We start from the raw sequence: 18729 nt of genomic DNA on the forward strand, positions 1-18729 counted from the left end.
AGATCTTTCAGGGACTATGAATAAGATCACATGTAGGAAGATAATCATGGAAAAATAGAATCAAATGGATTATGTCTGAAATTAACAAGGTATATATCTGTTTGTGTTCTTCTATGTGTATGACTATTTGTTTTTCTGTAGGTGCCTATTTTTAACTACATGTGTTTTTTAAGTCAGTGAGTTTTTGGCCCAGCATCCAAAAGATATCTGTCTATATTTTTCTCACTTCTTTAAATATTTATTTAGCACCTATTGTGCCAGGCATATGTAAGGACAAATGGTGGCTATTGATGCCTATTACTTGTAGGTAGAGTCTCATATGTTCTTTATTAAATTATATTACTTGACTTTCTGTTTTCCATTTTTAAGGTTCTAGAAGAATTTCAGCTCCATAAGTGGGAAAAACCCTAGACCTCTTGAAATGTAGCACCAAATTCATGTTCTTCAATTTTAGGGATGTGAATTTCCAAGAAAAATGTATTGAGAATAAATGATATTTGCACTGCTTTGTGACATAGGAAACAATATCAAATGTTGAAATGTGCAATATAATTTTTTGAAAGTTGATGGCAAATATATTGATTAATGATAGGAAGCAGTCAGTTACATGACTCCAGATCGTGTATCTTACATCCTCACACTAAACTGTGGAGTCCCAAACGTTCCTTTTAGATTTGGGTACCAGTGTTTTGTAATCAAGAATATCACAGGCATACATGTTCACGCATATACACAAACCCACGGAAACACGGCTGGGCTTCTAAATGAATGGGAGGTAGGAGTTGACCAGCAGAATGGGGTTAGCCTTCTCTACAGCAGAAATAAAGAACTCTGTTAAACACAATTAGTTAAAAACAGAATGTGGTACAATCAAGAGTTCTCCAAGCATTCATAATGTCATAAATAAAATGAAATAAATAGTTCCATAGGTTAATTCTACTCTAAGCACCATAATATCATACAGCACTAGATTTGGGTAGACGAGAGAGAGAGTGTTTAGACACTGACATGGTTAATATATTTGATGTCCGCTAAATTTCATGTCTGATGAGCGACTGAACCTGGCTGCAAATTCCTTTTAATAAGGTCTCCAGGGTTTGGATATTCCTAGACAGAGCACAGGGAAAAAGGGCTGAGTCCTCAGGCCCATAACCAGATAAAGAAGCAGAAGCATGATCAAAGCTACAACTATTACATCCATCTGGGATTTTCTTTTGTGAATGAAAGGAAGAAAACAACATCAATAACGTGACCTTGGACTTACAGGCAATATGGACACTTTGGGGAAGTTATGAAGCGTCTCCCATTCCCGCTTGAGGTACTCAATGGAGCCCACAAACACTATGTGCTTGAGCTCGTGGTAATGAAAGTTGCTGGCACGTAGTGGCATCACCAGGTTCCGGAGGCCAATCAGGGCTGAGCTGACATCGCCAAAGATGCAGACCACGACGTGGCCACTCAGGACAGTCATGGCAGCTTCACTTCGGGTCTGCAACAGGGGAGAAATGTATAGGCATTGGAGAGAAGATCTGATAGGGTTGTGGTAAGAACTAAAGAAATCATTTGTGTAAAAGATGGAGTAAACATTTGTTGAGTGCTTATTATGTGCTATTATTTTTATTTCAACAATGTTATACACGTGCCACATATAATTTGAGTATGTATGTATATATAGACTATATTGGTATAATAAATGTATGGGAACATATATCCATGCATATCACTACCCTTTTTGACAAAACATTTTAAAAAGAGATGCCATTAATGCATGTGAGCAGGAGATCTTTCATAATGGTTTTCAGGGCAAAAATCAGAAGGAATAGCAATATTTATAATATTTGAAAAGGGAAGAAATAGTTTCTATTAAATTATTGATAAAATGAGCTGCTCTTTCTGCCTCTTTTGCTGAGATGATGATAAAATGGTCAGCTCCTAAATTGGTCTCAGCTCAAAAAATCTGCATTTTGAGTTCTAGACTTATCTGTGAGATGATGAGTACATTATTGTATAAGTAAGTAGAACATAATATCCTAAGCCAGACGTTGGCAAAATGGCCTACAGGCCAAATCTGGTCCACCACTGGTTTTTGTATGTTCATGGCTGGTAAGCTAAGATTAGTTTCTACATATTAAAATGGTTGAAAAAAATTAAAAGAAGAATATTTCATAAAATGCAAAAATTATATGAAATTCAAATTCCAATAAAATCTTATTGCAACACAGCCAACCTTACTCATTTAGGCATTGCCTATGGTTGCTTGTATATTATTACAGCAGAGTCAATAGAGACCATTTGGCCAGCAAAACCTACATTATTTATTATAAAACCCTTTACAGAAAGTTTTCTGAATCCTGTCCACTACTGCCGTGGGGTTTCCGGGAATATGCCTGGAGTTGCTCACCTATATAAAATCACCAGAGGAAGATTCCCAAATAATCATTAAAAGAATCTAGAGATAGATCAGCAAATCAACAGCCCATGTATTTTTCAACCCTAGGCCTTTATCTACAAAGGAGACAAATAAAAGAATCAAATCAACCCATTAGAGCAGAGGTCCCCAACCCCTGGGGATGCTGTCCAGTACTGGTCCATGGCCTGTTAGGAACTGGGCCACACCGCAGGAGGTAGGAAGCTTCATCTGTATTTGCAGCTGCTCCCCAGTGCTAGCATCACCGCCTCAGCTCCACCTTAGATCACCAGGCATTAGATTCTCATAGGCGCGCCGGCCCCTGGAGTTGGGGACCGCTTCTCTAGAGGAGGACCCCAGCTTTCCAAGAAATGCAAATGGATAGCCCACTGCTGGTGGTTCACTGTTAGTGAAGAGAGTAACATAAGAAGGCCAGCTGTGGGCTGTTGTCTGCCTCTCCTCCTGGTCCAACACCTCCTTCTTGCCTTCCTTCCTCTCTGTCTACCCACTGCATGCCTAGATGGCCCCATGTGGTCTACAATACTTTTGGGGAAGCATATTAATGTCCACTGCACACATCAACCTCTGCTCCATTTAATCCCTAGAATTGACCAGTGTATTGATTGTTTAAATGCCAATATTGCAATTCTCAACAATGTCAGGGTTATTACAGCAACCCCCAAGGAGAGGAAGAAGCTAGCTTTCACTCCCTGATCGTTAGAATAAAATAGGGGCTGTCACTGTTATTTTCCTCTGCAACATATAGGAACATCTAAGACATAGGCTGTAAGACATGTTTTATAAACTATGACCAAGGTGGACCCACTGGGGAGTCACACTTCATATCACTGTTTCATGGAGAAGACCTGGAGTTAGTTATTTTGCCTTCATGAAAGTGTGTGTGCCTGGGTACCACCAACAGAGGGTCAACTAGTTTGTAACATGCTGTGACGGGGCTCCTAATTATTTTTAATCGCCCAGGTAACCTGGGAGGCTAGCTCCCTCCAACAAGCCCAAGGGTCACAAACTGGGTCCAAAGGAGGGATAAGAAATATAGAATAAGGAGGTAGGGAAGGCACCAGTTAGCAGACTGGCCGAGGCATAGATGCTGACCCCAGAAGCTTAGATCTGGGGACCAAAACACCAATCCTTAGATCAACCACAGCAACATCACCTAGAGAACCTTGTAAAGTCCCCAATTCCTGGGCCTCAGACTTGGAGAGTCTGATTCTTCTAGGTTTAAGACCCACTAGAGAAACTATATGTGTCTTGTGTCTCCTACACATCCTTCAAGGCTTAATACAAGCTGGGCCTTAATGGCCTTAAAACCTTTAAAATATAACCTGTGTGTATCCAATAAGACTTCCCTGGCCACTTAAATGCATGCTAATCTTCTCCCCTAGATTTGAATAGTGCTTTGTGTCTCTTAACACTTAGCTTTAAATATATTGTTTCATGGTTACATTTTATGTCTTCTTTGCAATTAGATGATCATTTCCTCAAGATTGAGTCCATCTCATTTTTTCCAATCCCCAAAGTGGTTAGTGTCCTGCACCCAGTGGGTACGCACACCAGAAAGGATCTTCTGAGCATTCTCATCTATGTTCCAGTGTGACTTTAGAGAAGGCCTCTTGAACTACACTGTCTAAATTGCACCTCCCAGTCCTTCTCTGGTGCATGACCCTGCTTTATCTTCTTCAAACACTTTATCAATATCTGACATGTTATTATATATTAATTTGTCTACCTGAAGATCTTCTCTTAGCCCCTACTAGATTATAAGGTCTGTGAGAGGTTATACCTCCAGTAACAACAGCAGTGCCTAATACAAAAAAGACTTGTCATAAATGTTTTATTAAATGATGTTATTTTTCAGATGAGAAAAGTAGTAAATCACTTCCGTAAAGTCTTTCATACCAGTAGGACACTTTGGTTGGATGTCCGTTAGTTATTAAAACCCTGGATCCCAGATATGGCACCTAGCCATTGACCTGCCCCAGGTGAGGAATACCAGGCTGAGTTTAGATCACCAGAGAAAAAGTGCGGTGAATACAATATCAGGATGTAAATACACAAGCACCTTTGTGATTAGAACAATTTGCACTCCTGGTAAGTTGAACAAGGGCTGTTTCCTGAGAATTCTGACTTTCTGTGCTTTTGTCTGCAATTTTCACACCTCTAAGACAGTCTCCAGCACAATGCTGTATTTGCTGTTAATGCTTGATTGCAATTAAATTGAGAAAACACACGCACATTCAGATGAAACACGGGGAAAAATATAGTGGATTATAGTACAAAGCCATTCTGAAGAACTGGAACCATTCTCTTTCAGGAAGGGTGGCCATGACATCAGAAATGATAGGATTTTCCTGGCTGACATAAGAGAACAGGCCATAGCAATCCGGGGATTAGAGGCACAAGGGAGAAAGCACCCTTCTATCTGACCTTTCTGAATATTAATCCATTTTCCATGGATTAGCAAGACAATAAAACGTAGGAAAGCTGATGTAGGCGTTAAAACCTAAAGCTGTTAATAGGACAAGTTTAAAGAGTAGAATAGACTGCTATCTATGCTGACATTCCTGGAAAAAAAACAGAAGTGCATGGCTGCTACAGAGATGAGCCAACCAGGAAATAGGGCTCTGAGCACCTACCCCCAACAACCACATTACTGAGGTGATCCATGATTCATCATTGTCATCATCAGCAAATGCATTTTACCTGTCTACATTGCATGCTAAGAAGGATCACAATATGCAAAACTATTATCTAGACAAATACAAGATATTGTTATAAACAATACAGGCAGCATTCATATTTCTTCATGGCATTTAATAATAATAGTGATAATAGGTTAACTATTGAGTCACATGCTAGGTATTAATTTTCACTGCAACCCTATGAGTTAGGGTCATTCTCATCACATTTTCTTACAGATAAGAGAACTAAAGTGCAAGAGATCAAGCGACATGCCCAAGGCCATGCAGCTACTAAATGGCAGTCAGGCTCTGGCCTCAGGGCCCCATCCACAGAAGTTATGGTACACTCTGCCTCTCGTGATGCCTTTCATACAGTATGTAACACTCCCGATTTTAACGAGCCAATATATATTCAGAAATGGAAAATTCTTCTCTTAGTTCATGTTTGGATGAGATTTCTAGCTGTTTCAATATATGTCCTGAATTTCAATTTTTGAAAACAATTAGGACCAGGGACTGTATTATCCCCCGATCCAGTTAGGTAAACTACATTCCTAGGAAACAGTTTGGGACAGAAGCAGATGGTCGATTCTGCGGTCTGTCACTCACCAGGATGACTTTCTCTATCTCCTTGGGTGCGCACCAGTGAAACATCCCAGTAGAGTCGTACTTCTTCACGTTGGAGTCCATGTTGTCAATCTGATCATTGCCGGGAATTAACAAGGGGTCATGCCTGGGGAGAAAGGACAGGAAAATCTAAGTGGAAAATGTGATAAATTATAAATGGAAAGTGCCCCCTGAGTTACATCTCAGAGGAGATGAAAGATGCAGAGGAAACGGTTGTCACCGAAGGCCATTCTTGTGCTTGTAAAATGCATCCGTTGAAAGACAACTGCCCCAAACCACCACCACCTGGAAGTGCAGGTGACCTTTGTCATGTATAATTCTGCCATTCTCTCCTTTATCTAACATGGTCTTCACATTATTTTGTGGATTTGGTCTCCCTTTTTATGGCTATCTCACTCCACCTCCTCTCATTTTACCAGCTATCCTCTCTCTCCAACATGTGCACATGCGCATGCTTACACACACATACATGCACACACACACGCACACCTCAAAGGGTTGTTATTAGCACTGGCAATGAAGAGGAAGGAATAGGAACAGAGTCTCATGCTGACTGACTGGCATGAGGATGGAAAGCCAATTACTCGCTCTTTCTGACTACAACTTCTGACGTGATTCTCTTCGCAGTAAAAGCTTTAACAGGCTGCACTTTAAATATTTTAGCAATTTGCCCAATCAGATTTTGCTCTCCCTGGCTGAAGCCCTTTAAAGATTCAGCAGCATGTCACTTCAGAGCAGATTGACTACCAAATGTCCACATCTGGAATACATGATTTCAATACTAAACAATACCCTCTCTCCTTGCCTTGACAACTGCATTCGCACTGGTTAGCCAATGACGCTCCCCCCACCCCACCTTCACCTCCGACTGCAGCATTCCTTGCTAGAGAGCCTCAAGCTCAGGTGCATCTTAATAAACTTTTCTGGAATTCTCAGGGCTACATTCACCCTTTCTTTCTGTGTTTACTGTGGAAAAGGAAGACACTTCTACAAAGGCCTCCTCTCCAGTGGATTAGCAGAGCCTCGCTAACAACCTTAAGCATTACAATAGAATCAGGCAGGTCTAACAAGCTTACAGCATGAGAAATATGCTCCTGCGTCTTGGGCCATATCCATGTCCAAGTTCTCTCTCTGATAGTGATTTTGTACCTCAGCTTTAAGGGAGGTCATTTGGGTTTCTGCAAAATGACCACATACAATGAGAACAATGTCCCAGGCAAAGCTAGCTATCCATGCAGTGGAGCTATTTTCCCTGAATGACGCTATCCATTTAAAATAGAAAATATAAATAGGCTCAAATTCCAAATATTTATTATAAAGTGATTTTACTTTTTAAATGATCTATTTCAAGTATCGAAGGGTGACCTTTATTTAGCTTTTAATATTTCTCCCTCTGAAATTTCTCTTATACTTCTCATTTATACATTCAGGATACAGAGAATGAGACAGCAATCCCTCCTGTGTGGTCCACAGACCTAGAATTAAGCTTTCGGAATTTCTACCATGACCCTTCTAATAGCCTCCCACCTCCACTTAAGATGGGAAAACTCTGACTGTATTTATTTATTCTCAAGAATTTGCTTTCAGGCTACATCAAATGACAAATACCACGTGAGGCAATCCTGCAAAGTTATCTTCAACGAACATACTAGATTACGATAGAAACTGTCATATTGGGTCTTGAAGAAGAAGTACATCCCCCTTGGAATAGCATCTCAGTAGCTGGGTTGTTCGGGAGTCTGGAGGTGTTGTAAGCCACCAGGCCACCTCTCAAATTCTGAACTCAGTCAAAAATGCTGAAATAAAAAGGCAGTTGCTGATAAGAATGGGTCACAGATGGGTGCAAGAGGAAAGTTTGAATTTTTTTGTCCTTGGAAATGTGTAATAGTTCTATAGATAGCCATTCTCTGGGATAATTAGGTAGACAGAAACCACCATAGAAAAGAGTTTTGAGAAAATGAACAGGATGAACTCCTCCCAGCCCTAGAAGAACATATTTTAGTTGCAAGAAGAGCTTAATAACTGCCCTAAAGATAAAGAGCATTTTTTATCAGTTGGAGAGGAAGTATTGTCTCAGGAAGATCTGAGACCTGCCCCTAATGTGTTCAGGATTTAAAAGATACCCAGGACAATGTTTACATACCATCAGCAAGCAAGTAAATGATATAGCAAGCTGGCCAAAATTCCTTTTAGAAAATATGTGTCTTTGGAGATAGGACATACATTTTGGTTCCTTCTCTTTCTGGGAAGAAATCATTCCTTGGTAACACGGGCCTTCAACCCTCATCTTAGAAAAGTAAAAAAACAAGTCTGATGATCAATTACTCCTCAATGAGAGAAGAAAAGATAGCTTTTTAATGTCACATCTCATTAACTGGCATGAGAGTTTGGGGACATTAGGTACAATTTGACACTAGGGCTGAAAGCCATGATTGGCACTGGGACTTCCAGAAGCATCTGGGAAGTCTCAGCGGTATGCCGCACAGCACATTGTACTCCCCACAAGGTTTTCAGAACGGCCCGGATAATTTAAATATAAGTCATCTAGGATTTTCCTCAAAGGGTCTGACCTTAGAACCATCAAAAATCTCCCCAAACACTTCCTTTTCTGACCAGCCATGATAACTGAAATTTAAACTTTGTTTTCTTAAATCAGCAAAGCAACCAATAGCCATGAATCCCCTATTCTGAGCCAGAAATAAAAGATACTGTGATGATCAAGACACAATCCCTAGTCAAAGAGAGGGTCATAATATAGCAGAAAGAGAAAATGTCAATAGTTGTGGTACACTAAGTTAAGTGTTCTAGAAAATAATGTACGAGGTGGTAGGAGAACACTAAGAAAGAAGCTGTTAAGTGCCTGGTTTGAGTCCATCAGGGAAGGCTTCACGGAGAAGGTAACATTTGATCTGATGGGGAGGAATCTCGACATATTTTAAGTGTCAATCCAGTCGTAAGCATTAGGACATGCTCAGTTAATTGAGGCCCAATGAAAAGAGCCAAAGAATGGCATCCAAAACCATGGTTGGAGATGTCGGCTATGGTATGGCCTAACCTGAGGTATAGAAGACTCAGGCCAGGCACACTAGCTGTCCTCAGATGTGCAATGGTGGTCAAGTGGAAGATGGATTCACTTGATTATGACTGATCAAGAACAGACTAGGAACAATGGATGAGACTTGGCTAGAACAAACATCAGGTTTCCAAAAAGAAAGAATGTGATGAAATTGAAGATTTTTTTTTTATTTTTTCAGAAATGAAATGAGTTCTTTCCCAAGGCAATGGATGTCTCATCATTTGAGAGATTCTAGAGGAGTTGGAGATATACAGGGTATTTTATTATAGGGGTTGGGTGAGCCTAGAAGACTTTTAAAAGGGTCTTAAAGCAGTGTGCTTTCGTTAGGGAAAAAGATGGCTAGAAGAATTTTGGAAATACTGAATCACTGTTGGGCATCAAAAGACCAAAAGGCACTGAGCAAGTGAAGAAAAGTTGCTGGAGCAAAGATGGGCAATAAGAAGCATGGAAGACTGATTACTTTATAGTTCCATTAGGGCTAGAATTGTTCCTCATTCACTGGATTCCACTGTCTGGGAGGAAACTTGAAACATGATTCAATCCAGCAACATGAGAGTCTGTAACTACTTCAGGCCAGACAAGATAAATTTTTTTACCATATTTATTCCTGTAGTGATTGCAAGTGCCTTAATTTAGCTTATGCTGCTGAGCGATCTCTGACATAGGTGAAGAATAAAGAGTTAGTTGTCCATGGGAATACCCACATCTAAATTGAGGTTTTTGGAGTTTATATTAACAGAAGAAAGTGTAAGCATTTGCCACTGAGCAGAACAACCAACACTGCTGTGGACAGGGGAGGACCAGGAGAAGGATCAGGTAGTTTGTTATATAAGAAAAGGAGGACCAACAGAAACCTGGACAAATCATCCCCACATCATCGGCTTATAAAATGACGAAGAGAACCACTTCCACAGGCTCTCAGACAAGTCCTCAAAGACCACTTAGTTGGAACCAAAGACCAATACTAGCTATTGCCTTTCACATCTTAATTACTTTATATATTTCCTCAATTCACAAAGTAATCCCAACTCCCCTAAAACGAACTAGAATTAATTCAAGGCTCATTTGTCACTTGCCACTTAGCCAATGTATATGACTTATTTTTAAGGTAACAGAAACTCCGTGAGGTGAGTGAGGTCCATTTGCTGCTGTGTAGTCGTTAAGGGCTGAATAGTGTCCCCCACAAAATGTGTATGTTGAAGTCCTTATCCCCCGTACCTCAGAATGTGACTATTTTGAGGTATGGTCTTTAAAGAGGTGATTAAGCTAAAATGAGGTCACGAGGGTAAGCCTTAATCCAGTATAACCAGTGTCCTTATAATAAGAGGAAATTTGGACACAGACCCCTACAGACTATGTGAAGACACAGGAAGAAGATGGTCATCTACAAGTCAAGGAGCTTTCCTCATGGCCTCAGAAGGAATCAACCCTGAAAACACCTCGATCTAGGACTTTCTGCTTCCGGAACTGTGAGAATATAAATTTCTATGTGACACCCAGTCTGTAACATTTTGTTATGACAGCCCTAAGAAACTAACACACTAATCCACCTTGAAGAAAAATGGGCACAGTGTATCAGCTATCATTTCTTTGATGACCCTGGCTGCCCTTCTTATACCTTAGTCTCACTTGTTTGTTCATTTAGGTTTATGTCCTGCCGTCAGTTTAGAAATACATGGAAATATGCCAGAAATACACAATCTCCCACCCCAACATACCTACATAATTATAGCTGTTCTGCCCAAGTGGGAACTTTTCCCTGGTTTTTAACTTATATCCACATTTGAAGATAAATACCTACAAACAGCCAACCCAATAAAAAGAGGAAGGCTGGACACTAGCCAGTTAATTTGTTCAATTAATTTGTTTAGGTGAGTCTGTCTCCAAAGGGAGTGCTTTGGGGATGGAGACTGCTGAGGGCAGGAAACCACCTATTTCCTTAGTGACAATATAGCATAGTAGCTCCAGAACCAAAATGTCTGTCTTCAAGTCTTGGCTCATCTCCTATTTGCTACATACAATGTGCCTTGTCTCAGTTTCCTCATCTGTAAAATGGGAGTATTAATCATTGTCATTACTTAACGGATTCTATTTGGAGATTACACGAATAAAGTCCTATCATGCACTTAGCATAGTACCTACACAGAACATACCCTCAAAATGTGTTAACTACCATTATTATTATCATTCTTTATGCTTTGCTTAAAATCCACTCATATATCTTGTAGCTCTTATTATGGTGAAAGGAGACCAGAAAGATATAGCAGTTCAATAATAAAGACATAGGGTTACTACTATTACTTCTAATACTATATACTCCCACTAGTACTATTACTACTATTGCTGCTACTACTATTGCTACTATTACTACTACTACTCTTAACTATTATTGCTACTACTACTACTACTACTACCATTGCTGCTGATACTACTATTATGACTACTACTATTGCTACTACGATGGATAATTACCATGAGTTGAACCCTTATAAACGTTGCTATACTAAAAATTTTACCTATATTTTATGACTTACTCATCACAATAACACTTAGGTAATTTCTGTTATTATCACCCATTCATATGGATGCAAACAGTGGATGAGTAATGTGGCTAAGGCAGCATAGCTAGTGAGAGGAGAGGCAAGTCTCTGAACAGAAAGGTCTTCCTGACGGGAAGCCAGTGCTGCATGGCCACCATCCCGACCCCTCCCAGTAGCAGGAAGCAACTGGATCTTGTTCATTCTACATCACAGCGCCCCCGACTGCAGTGCCCTAAGCTACAAAGACGAAGAGAATAGCGTCGTAAGAATTTATGAAATGCACAGCTTGTGTGAATAATGAGTAGAAAATGACCCCATGAGCCCTTGTCAGGACAACGTGCGCAGGGGAGCCTCAATTAATCAATTCGGGCTGGGTGAGCTTTTGCCATGTACCAATATCTGAAGGCTACCTTTAGGAATACCCACATTTTTATAGCAAATGAGGAGCCGCACTGAGTTAAATTTTTCATATCTATGTTTCTTGAATCTCAGCTTCCACCTCCAAAGTCCACAGCTAGAAATCAAGCATGCCTGACTTCAAATAAAGAATAAGAGATTTTAGTTTTGAGGGTTTGCAGAGCAAGGAATGCCACTTGCCATCAATTAATCTCAGGAAGTGAACTAAATGCCCTGCTCCAGCAGAAACACAAAAAGCTTGCCTTGAAGACAACAGCCTAAAGCAAAACCACAAATCCCTTTTCTAGCAAACCTGCTGTGAGGAAGCTGTTATTATATTTTAAAGAGTACAGTTCCCCTTACAGGCAAATACAGAAAATTCCAGTTTTGTTTTGTTTTGTTTTGTTTTGTTTTCCTGCAGCAGCGGATGCTGACTTCAGAAATTTACATTAAAGTACAAGTAACTAAACCAAAAAAAAAAAAAAAGTTATAGAAGAAGAAAATGACAAAATGGTTTTAAAATCGTATCCTTTTCCTTGCTTGATTTTTAGAACCTCATTTCTCATCCCATAAAACCTATCTTGTTATTACAAGCATCCCATTTAGATTGAGGCACACTCTTGCTGTGGTCTCCTTGGGAAATGGGACGGTTGAGAAAACGTGGGCAAATTTCTCATCTCTCTGAAGGTTTTCATCCAAGTGGCAAATACTAATTTTATTGAGTATGTATTATGTCAAGTATAATAGCAGGCTATCAGAAATTTCTGAGACCTCAAAGTTTGCTTCAAATGTTCTGCCGGAATCTGCCCTCTTAGTTGTTTTCCCTTCCTAGGAGCTCCTACAGAGATAATAATTTGCGTATCTGTCTCATCTATTAGATAGTGATCTTCTTAAGGTCAAGGAACATCTATTTTATTCTTCAGTGTATTTCTAGGGTCTAGCAGAGGACACAGTAGATGCTCAATAAATCACATCCTAACAAGAGAAACTAATGAATAATTTCTAGTCTCTGAACACTTTTAACCAGTCAACAAAGACTCACTGGACCTTTTATGGATATCAGAAAATGTGCCCAGTGAGAGCCCACTCACCTTTGATATCTTGCAACAATTTGTTTTGGGAACCACCAAAGGCTCTTGCACGGTTTTCTACTTCACAGGGACTGTATTTGAAGTAAGGTATTGTGATCTGAAGGGAGATGCTGAAATATGTCTGTAACAAGTCAGGCTGCCTGGAGTGTGCCTGGAGCCAGCTGCTGTAACCGATCAGCAGGGAGGACTCATGTTTGATGTCCAATGGTGGTCAGGACAGGTGTTCTTAATTAAGCAACTATGCAGTGTTGCAATGCCCAGTCTGAAAGTCTCTGAGAGAAGGGCTCCTATCACATGAAGCTTCTCACTGTTCTGATTCGTGTAAGCAGTGGTTCTCAAAGTACTGTCCCACACCAGCCTCATTGGCATCACTTGGGAGCTTGAGAGAAATGCAAATTATCCAGCCCGGCCCAGACTTACTGCATCGAGCTCAGTTTTAACAAGGTGCTCTAGATGATTCTGATATGTGCTAAAGTTTGAGAACTGCTGCTATAAAATTTTGCCCAGATGGAGAAACTATGTGGTTTGACTTAATTCTACCAAAGTTAGCAACTGTTTGCAACATTACAGACTGGAAGGCTATGGGTCTTTCCTGGAAGGCTAGGACTAGAGTAAAGAAAGCGAGAGGCTAGGCGTAACATTTAAGGAGGTGCTGCATGTCCTGACCCTCCTATTCAAATAGAAAATTATAGGACAAGAGACAAAAGCATATCCAGGTTGCCTACTCTGACTATCTCTGTGTCTGTTTGGAACTTGAAAGATTGTATCAACACTTGATGGGATTTTCTAATCAGGATGCTTCACTAATGACTCTCTCTTGCTGACCTCTATTTTCATGAGCTGATCAGCAAATAAACGAACACAAAAAAAGCAAATGAAATATTAGCTTTTGTGAAGTACAATACTCATAATTCAGTTTTCTACCTTCCTTTCTCCTTATCTCTTTTTCCACTCTATAGAAGAAAACTTGGTAGTTAGTAACTAAGTCCTTGAATGCAATGTGCAAGAGTGTCAGGCCATGTGAGTGAGTCTCTGGCTTTGCCTGCCACAGGATGCTGGAGAGGGTCTCAGGGGATCTCTCCAAAGGCAATCATATTTGGGTTTTCACCACCATAAACGATCTACTTTATTCTGGGGTGCATTTTATTTCTGGATGAATACTATTTCCAGCTATGTTGCAAGGATCCTGACCTTTGGATTCTAGCTCCTGCTTTAGCTCATCTTTCAACACTGCTTCCACCCTCCTGTAGAATGATCATCTCTCCTGAGATGTGGCTGCCCACTACCCCTGCCCCATCTCCCACCAGATGGCCATGCCTGGAGCCTTGACAAAACCGTCAGGCCAGGATCTAGCTACTCTGCTAAAACTAGAGTCCTTTTCAATTTCTCTGTAACTGTCTATTTATATTGTTTTTTTTTCCCCGACTAACAAACAGTCAAGAACTACTGCCACCTAATATGTCATCTCTTGTTAGGCAGCCACCATTCTCAGAGGAAAAAGGAAACTACTGCCTTTATGTTTGGGAGACATCCTGGGAGAACTGACATGTCCCTCAGTCCTAGAGGAGAGTGAATAAGATGCTCTTGAAATGGGAGGACAGGATAATGACCCTCTGCTGAGCATTCCACTTGTCCAGGGACCTGTGTCAAATCCACCCAAGCCCTGGTATGATGAGACCCACTATTTTTTCTTCAGTACCATGGGGCCTGTCATTTCCTATTTGTTTGTGCATTAAGAGCTAAATTTACTTAACTAAGCTGTCCCTGCCTTCCTTCTTTATTCTGCCCAGTGGAAGGAATGGTGATAGTGGCATTCTACCCCCATACTGACTAGGCTCGGACCCTTTCCATTTTCTATTACTAGAACCTTTTAAGCTGGCATTCCTCACAAAAACACCACACAAAATGTATAAGTCAAAAGAGAGGGAATGGGACTTAACAAGCAGATGAGTTTATTTCACTTAATGATCAGTAAATGTCCAAAACGATAATCTGTTTTCCTCAAGTCATATTTCTCCTCCCATTCAGGAAACAAATGTCTAATATTTTCTGGGTCTCATGACATGAAGCTCCCCTCACAGTGTTCAATTTTTATGTTTTTGGTATCGTCAATTATCCTTGCTAGCCCAGCTGGGTGCTATCTCTTCGGTAAATTGTCTACCTGACACATCCTGTGCAAATCCTCATGGCCCATGCTTCTCTGTCTTACTCCAAGTTCCCTAGTTTCCACAGAAATAGGTGTAATATGAACTGATATGAGGAATGTTGTGTGTCCTTCTTGGGAAAAGCCTATTTCCAGTCAGCATTCCAATAGCAGACCCTGGGTGGTTTGGCACCCAGAGGACATTTGGCAGAGGCTGGGGTGGGCTGGGCCTTCTCTTCACTCCTCTGAGTATATAGAACATATATCTCTGTTAGGCTCTAATGGAGGGTTCTATATCCATCCTTACACGATCACCAGTGATCCTCCCGAAATACAAATATGAGCTCTGCCTCCTCAAAAGCCTGCAAGGCTGCCCCAGCGCCTATGACCGGAAAGGCCTCCATGAGTGGGTGCCAGACGATGCTTATATTTTTAACTCCAGTTATGTCACAACAAGGATGCCCTGGTCCAGCCACACCAAGCCACTTCCTATGTCCTGAGCATTTTCCCTATTTCTTCCACAGGGCAGAATAAGGAAGGAGTTAATAATATGGGGTGGGAAGCTAAACTTCCTGGGTTCAGATCTTCCTAATTAGTTAAGACTTACTGGATTCAGTAGACTTCACATCTGTGACTCAGCTTCTTCATCTGTAACATGTGAGACAGAGTAAGTCCTACCCTCAGAGTTCTGGTGAGGATCCCATGAGTTCACAGGCATTGACGGTCTCAGAATGATGACTGGCACCCAGTGAACAGTGAACAGGATACATGATATCACCAGTTGAGAACTTCCCTCATCACGCAGGGCTAGGTTAAATGTGACCTCCCTCACACACCAGGCTCAGCCTGCCAGACCAGAGGTGGTATCAACTCTCTCTGTTCTCACAGCCCATGCTGGGAGATAGCCAAGCCATTCCTATTCTATTTGTCCATATACGCTTGTCTGTCTCCTACATTAAACTGTGAGTGTTTTGAAGATAGAGACCTACGCTAATCCATCTTACTTTACACCCATCGAAGATCTTCCACAACACTGAATACAGTAAACTCTCACTAAACATTTGCGGGGTGAGAATTAATCTGAGTAAAGGGATATAAGCAGACAGCTGAAATGCACAGCCACTGTGGGTTCCATCTGAGGATACAGTGTGAGAGCCCACAAACTGCCTCTATACTTCTACCCACTGGAGCAATATCCTCAGTATCCAAAAAGCATTTGAGACTGCAACAACTTGAAGATAGTTGCAGAAAGAACCGAGTGTGAGTATAACCTGGGCAGGGATTTAGGGAATCCATGAGTCTGCTTCAACTGCAGTCACAAAGATGTCCAGTATACTTCATTCTTCTCTAAACAGACTTTCCAGAAAGCTTTCATTGGATGTTCAATGGAGTCTGTGAGACCTCCAAATTAAGACTCTTGACCTTGTTATTTAGAGACAAAGTTCTTGTGCTTCCAACTGAAGGAAGACTCTCCTTACAAGGCACAAGCCCACTGGCTGGGGAGAACCGACCAATGGATGCTTGGTGATTTTAGAGGAAAACTAGGAGAGGCTCCTTAAAGTATTCCATGTTAAGAGACCAGCAGGAAGGCAAATAACCGAGACCTGGGAACCTCCGTGGCTTGCTCGTCCTTGGAAGGTGCAAAGCCAACGGTTATCTGTCATGACACAGGAATTTCTGCCTTGGAGCACAGACATTCGCCATTTGGCTATGAGAGTTGCTTTCTGTCAGGGCAACTAAAAAACATACTACATCAAGATCCAGACACACAAAACAAGGCTGTTCACCTAATGATTGTGCAGATAGCTAAGTGACACTTAAAAATCAGGGTGAGCCTGATACCAGAACAAAGGGAGACAAAGACCATTAGAGCAGAGTCCCAGCAGCATTTCATGCTGGCAGATGGTTTGCAAGAAACCCTCACGTAGGAGCCTGTTTTATTTACAAGAGACGCAGTGGTAAATTAAAGCCCATCCTAGCGCATTCCGAACCCTCTAGTTTCTCTTGGAGCTATTGCTATCACTGCCCGATAGGCCACTAAAACCTGCCCACCTTTGGAATGATTGATTCTACTCAAACAGCAAGCCAAAACTCATGTCGAAAAACCCACTTCAAGTAAGTCATTAGCTTCCTTTATGGATTTTTCAGGTCATAAGGAATAGGACCTGCGAGTACCATCTTCTGTAGAGTAGAAAGGGAGTGTTTGAAGAAGTAGGGGGACCTGCAGAAGCCACAAGTTATCACATGAGCCCTCCAACCCCCGTGTTTTCTCTCAATCAACAAGAGGGAGCTAGCAAAAAGCAGGCCCTGGCAACATCATCGCTAGTGACAGATATTCAAACCAAACCAAACCTATGGGGTCTTTATGCACACACTAGAAGTGAAGGGAAATAGAGAGCAGGATCAGCACCCTGTTCTTGCTCCCACTTCAGACAGAGTATGGAGAGCACCCGGCACACAGAAAGTCATGGTAATGGAGGAGCGTCTTAAGACTTTCTGACTTGTCATGAGACAGCCTTTTCCAGCTGAGCTGTGATTGAGACCATCGCAGCTCATGGGGTAAAGCATCTTGGTGACAGTAGCTGAGGCCATAGCAGCAGCCTGAAGGCACCAACACCAGAAACCTGAGGTCTGTAGCTCACCGCCTGACCCACGTTTAGCAATTCTGATGGACCATGGAGCAGACAGCTCCAGCCCGGGATGACTGCCTCCCTCAGTCCCTCTCCGACAGGCAATGAAAGCAAGACCCACTTTGAAATTTCTCCCCCATCATGCAAACTGACACAGGCATGCTTTTCAAAAACCCACAGCCAATCTGTTGATCATTACTTATTTACAAAGGCCTTCAGGCAGAAAGTCCTGTAAAAACCATACTTGATACGGTATACACTAGCTTTTTCTGCTTGTGGAAAAAAAGTCCCCTCAAGGCTACCTCAAACCATCACTTTCTATTGCACATAAAATGTAGCGTGTAACACTAAAGTATTTAATATATATGGTATAATATATCTACAGGAAAGGCATTTGTGTAGAAGTATGTTACCCTGGATTTGGTAATTTGATGTTTTGCTGAAGGCTACGACTTAAAAAAGCTTCCACCTCGTATAGAAGACCTGTCATCTTGGTACCCAAGAGCCAACAGAATAAAGAAGTACCCTTAAGCAGCAAAACTTTGACACAGCTTTGAAGCATATGAAAACAGTATAACTCCTCAGAATTATTATTACTCAAGATCAAAGAAATGAGCCATACTTTACATAGCAAACAGGGACAGGGAATTTGGCTCCAAAGGTTTCAGATTTTTCAGACTTCTCTTTATTTATTTATTTGCTTCTCTAAATTTAGGCAAAGGAAAGCACCCGGGTTTTTCTCTACTTTAAATGGATAGAACTATTAGCATTAGATAAGGTGATTACCTAAAGGTGAGTAAATAGGAAATGAATGCTAGCATGACAACTGGCGTCATAAAAATGAGAAGCTTGGCAGTTGGTGCATTTTATTTCTCCTCATAAACTGTAAACAAGCATGTAAATCAGCGACACCCAAGCAAGACCGAGCAAAGGGGAGGGCAGAGAACTGCTAAGGAAACATTTAACAGGAAGAGATGGCCATAATGGAAAAGGACATGGGGCTAGTGAGTCTTCCATGAGAGCTGGTGTCTCCAACTGCCCGGAGGAGAGCTGCCCCGTCTGCATCCCAGAAAGGTGGTCAAGGAGGGCCAGGAAAACGTGAATGTGATGGCTAAGGAGG

At 41.3% G+C, this 18729-nt stretch overlaps 1 protein-coding gene across 3 annotated transcripts in view; it reads right to left on the reverse strand.

Annotated features, from left to right (window-relative positions):
• KCNMA1 (potassium calcium-activated channel subfamily M alpha 1) overlaps positions 1 to 18729 on the reverse strand; it is a 709157-nt gene that overhangs the window by 71658 nt on the left and 618770 nt on the right. For all 3 annotated transcript variants that reach the window (XM_023527946.1, XM_023527936.1, XM_011355314.2), the window contains 2 exons: positions 5716 to 5839; positions 1265 to 1489 (listed from right to left, as the gene is read on the reverse strand). In XM_023527946.1, the coding sequence (XP_023383714.1) occupies positions 1265 to 1489; positions 5716 to 5839 (349 nt within the window). The remainder of the gene's footprint in view (positions 1 to 1264; positions 1490 to 5715; positions 5840 to 18729) is intronic.

Source organism: Pteropus vampyrus, unplaced genomic scaffold (assembly GCF_000151845.1).
Source record: "Pteropus vampyrus isolate Shadow unplaced genomic scaffold, Pvam_2.0 Scaffold20, whole genome shotgun sequence".
In the NCBI taxonomy this organism is placed as follows: Eukaryota; Metazoa; Chordata; class Mammalia; order Chiroptera; family Pteropodidae; genus Pteropus; species Pteropus vampyrus.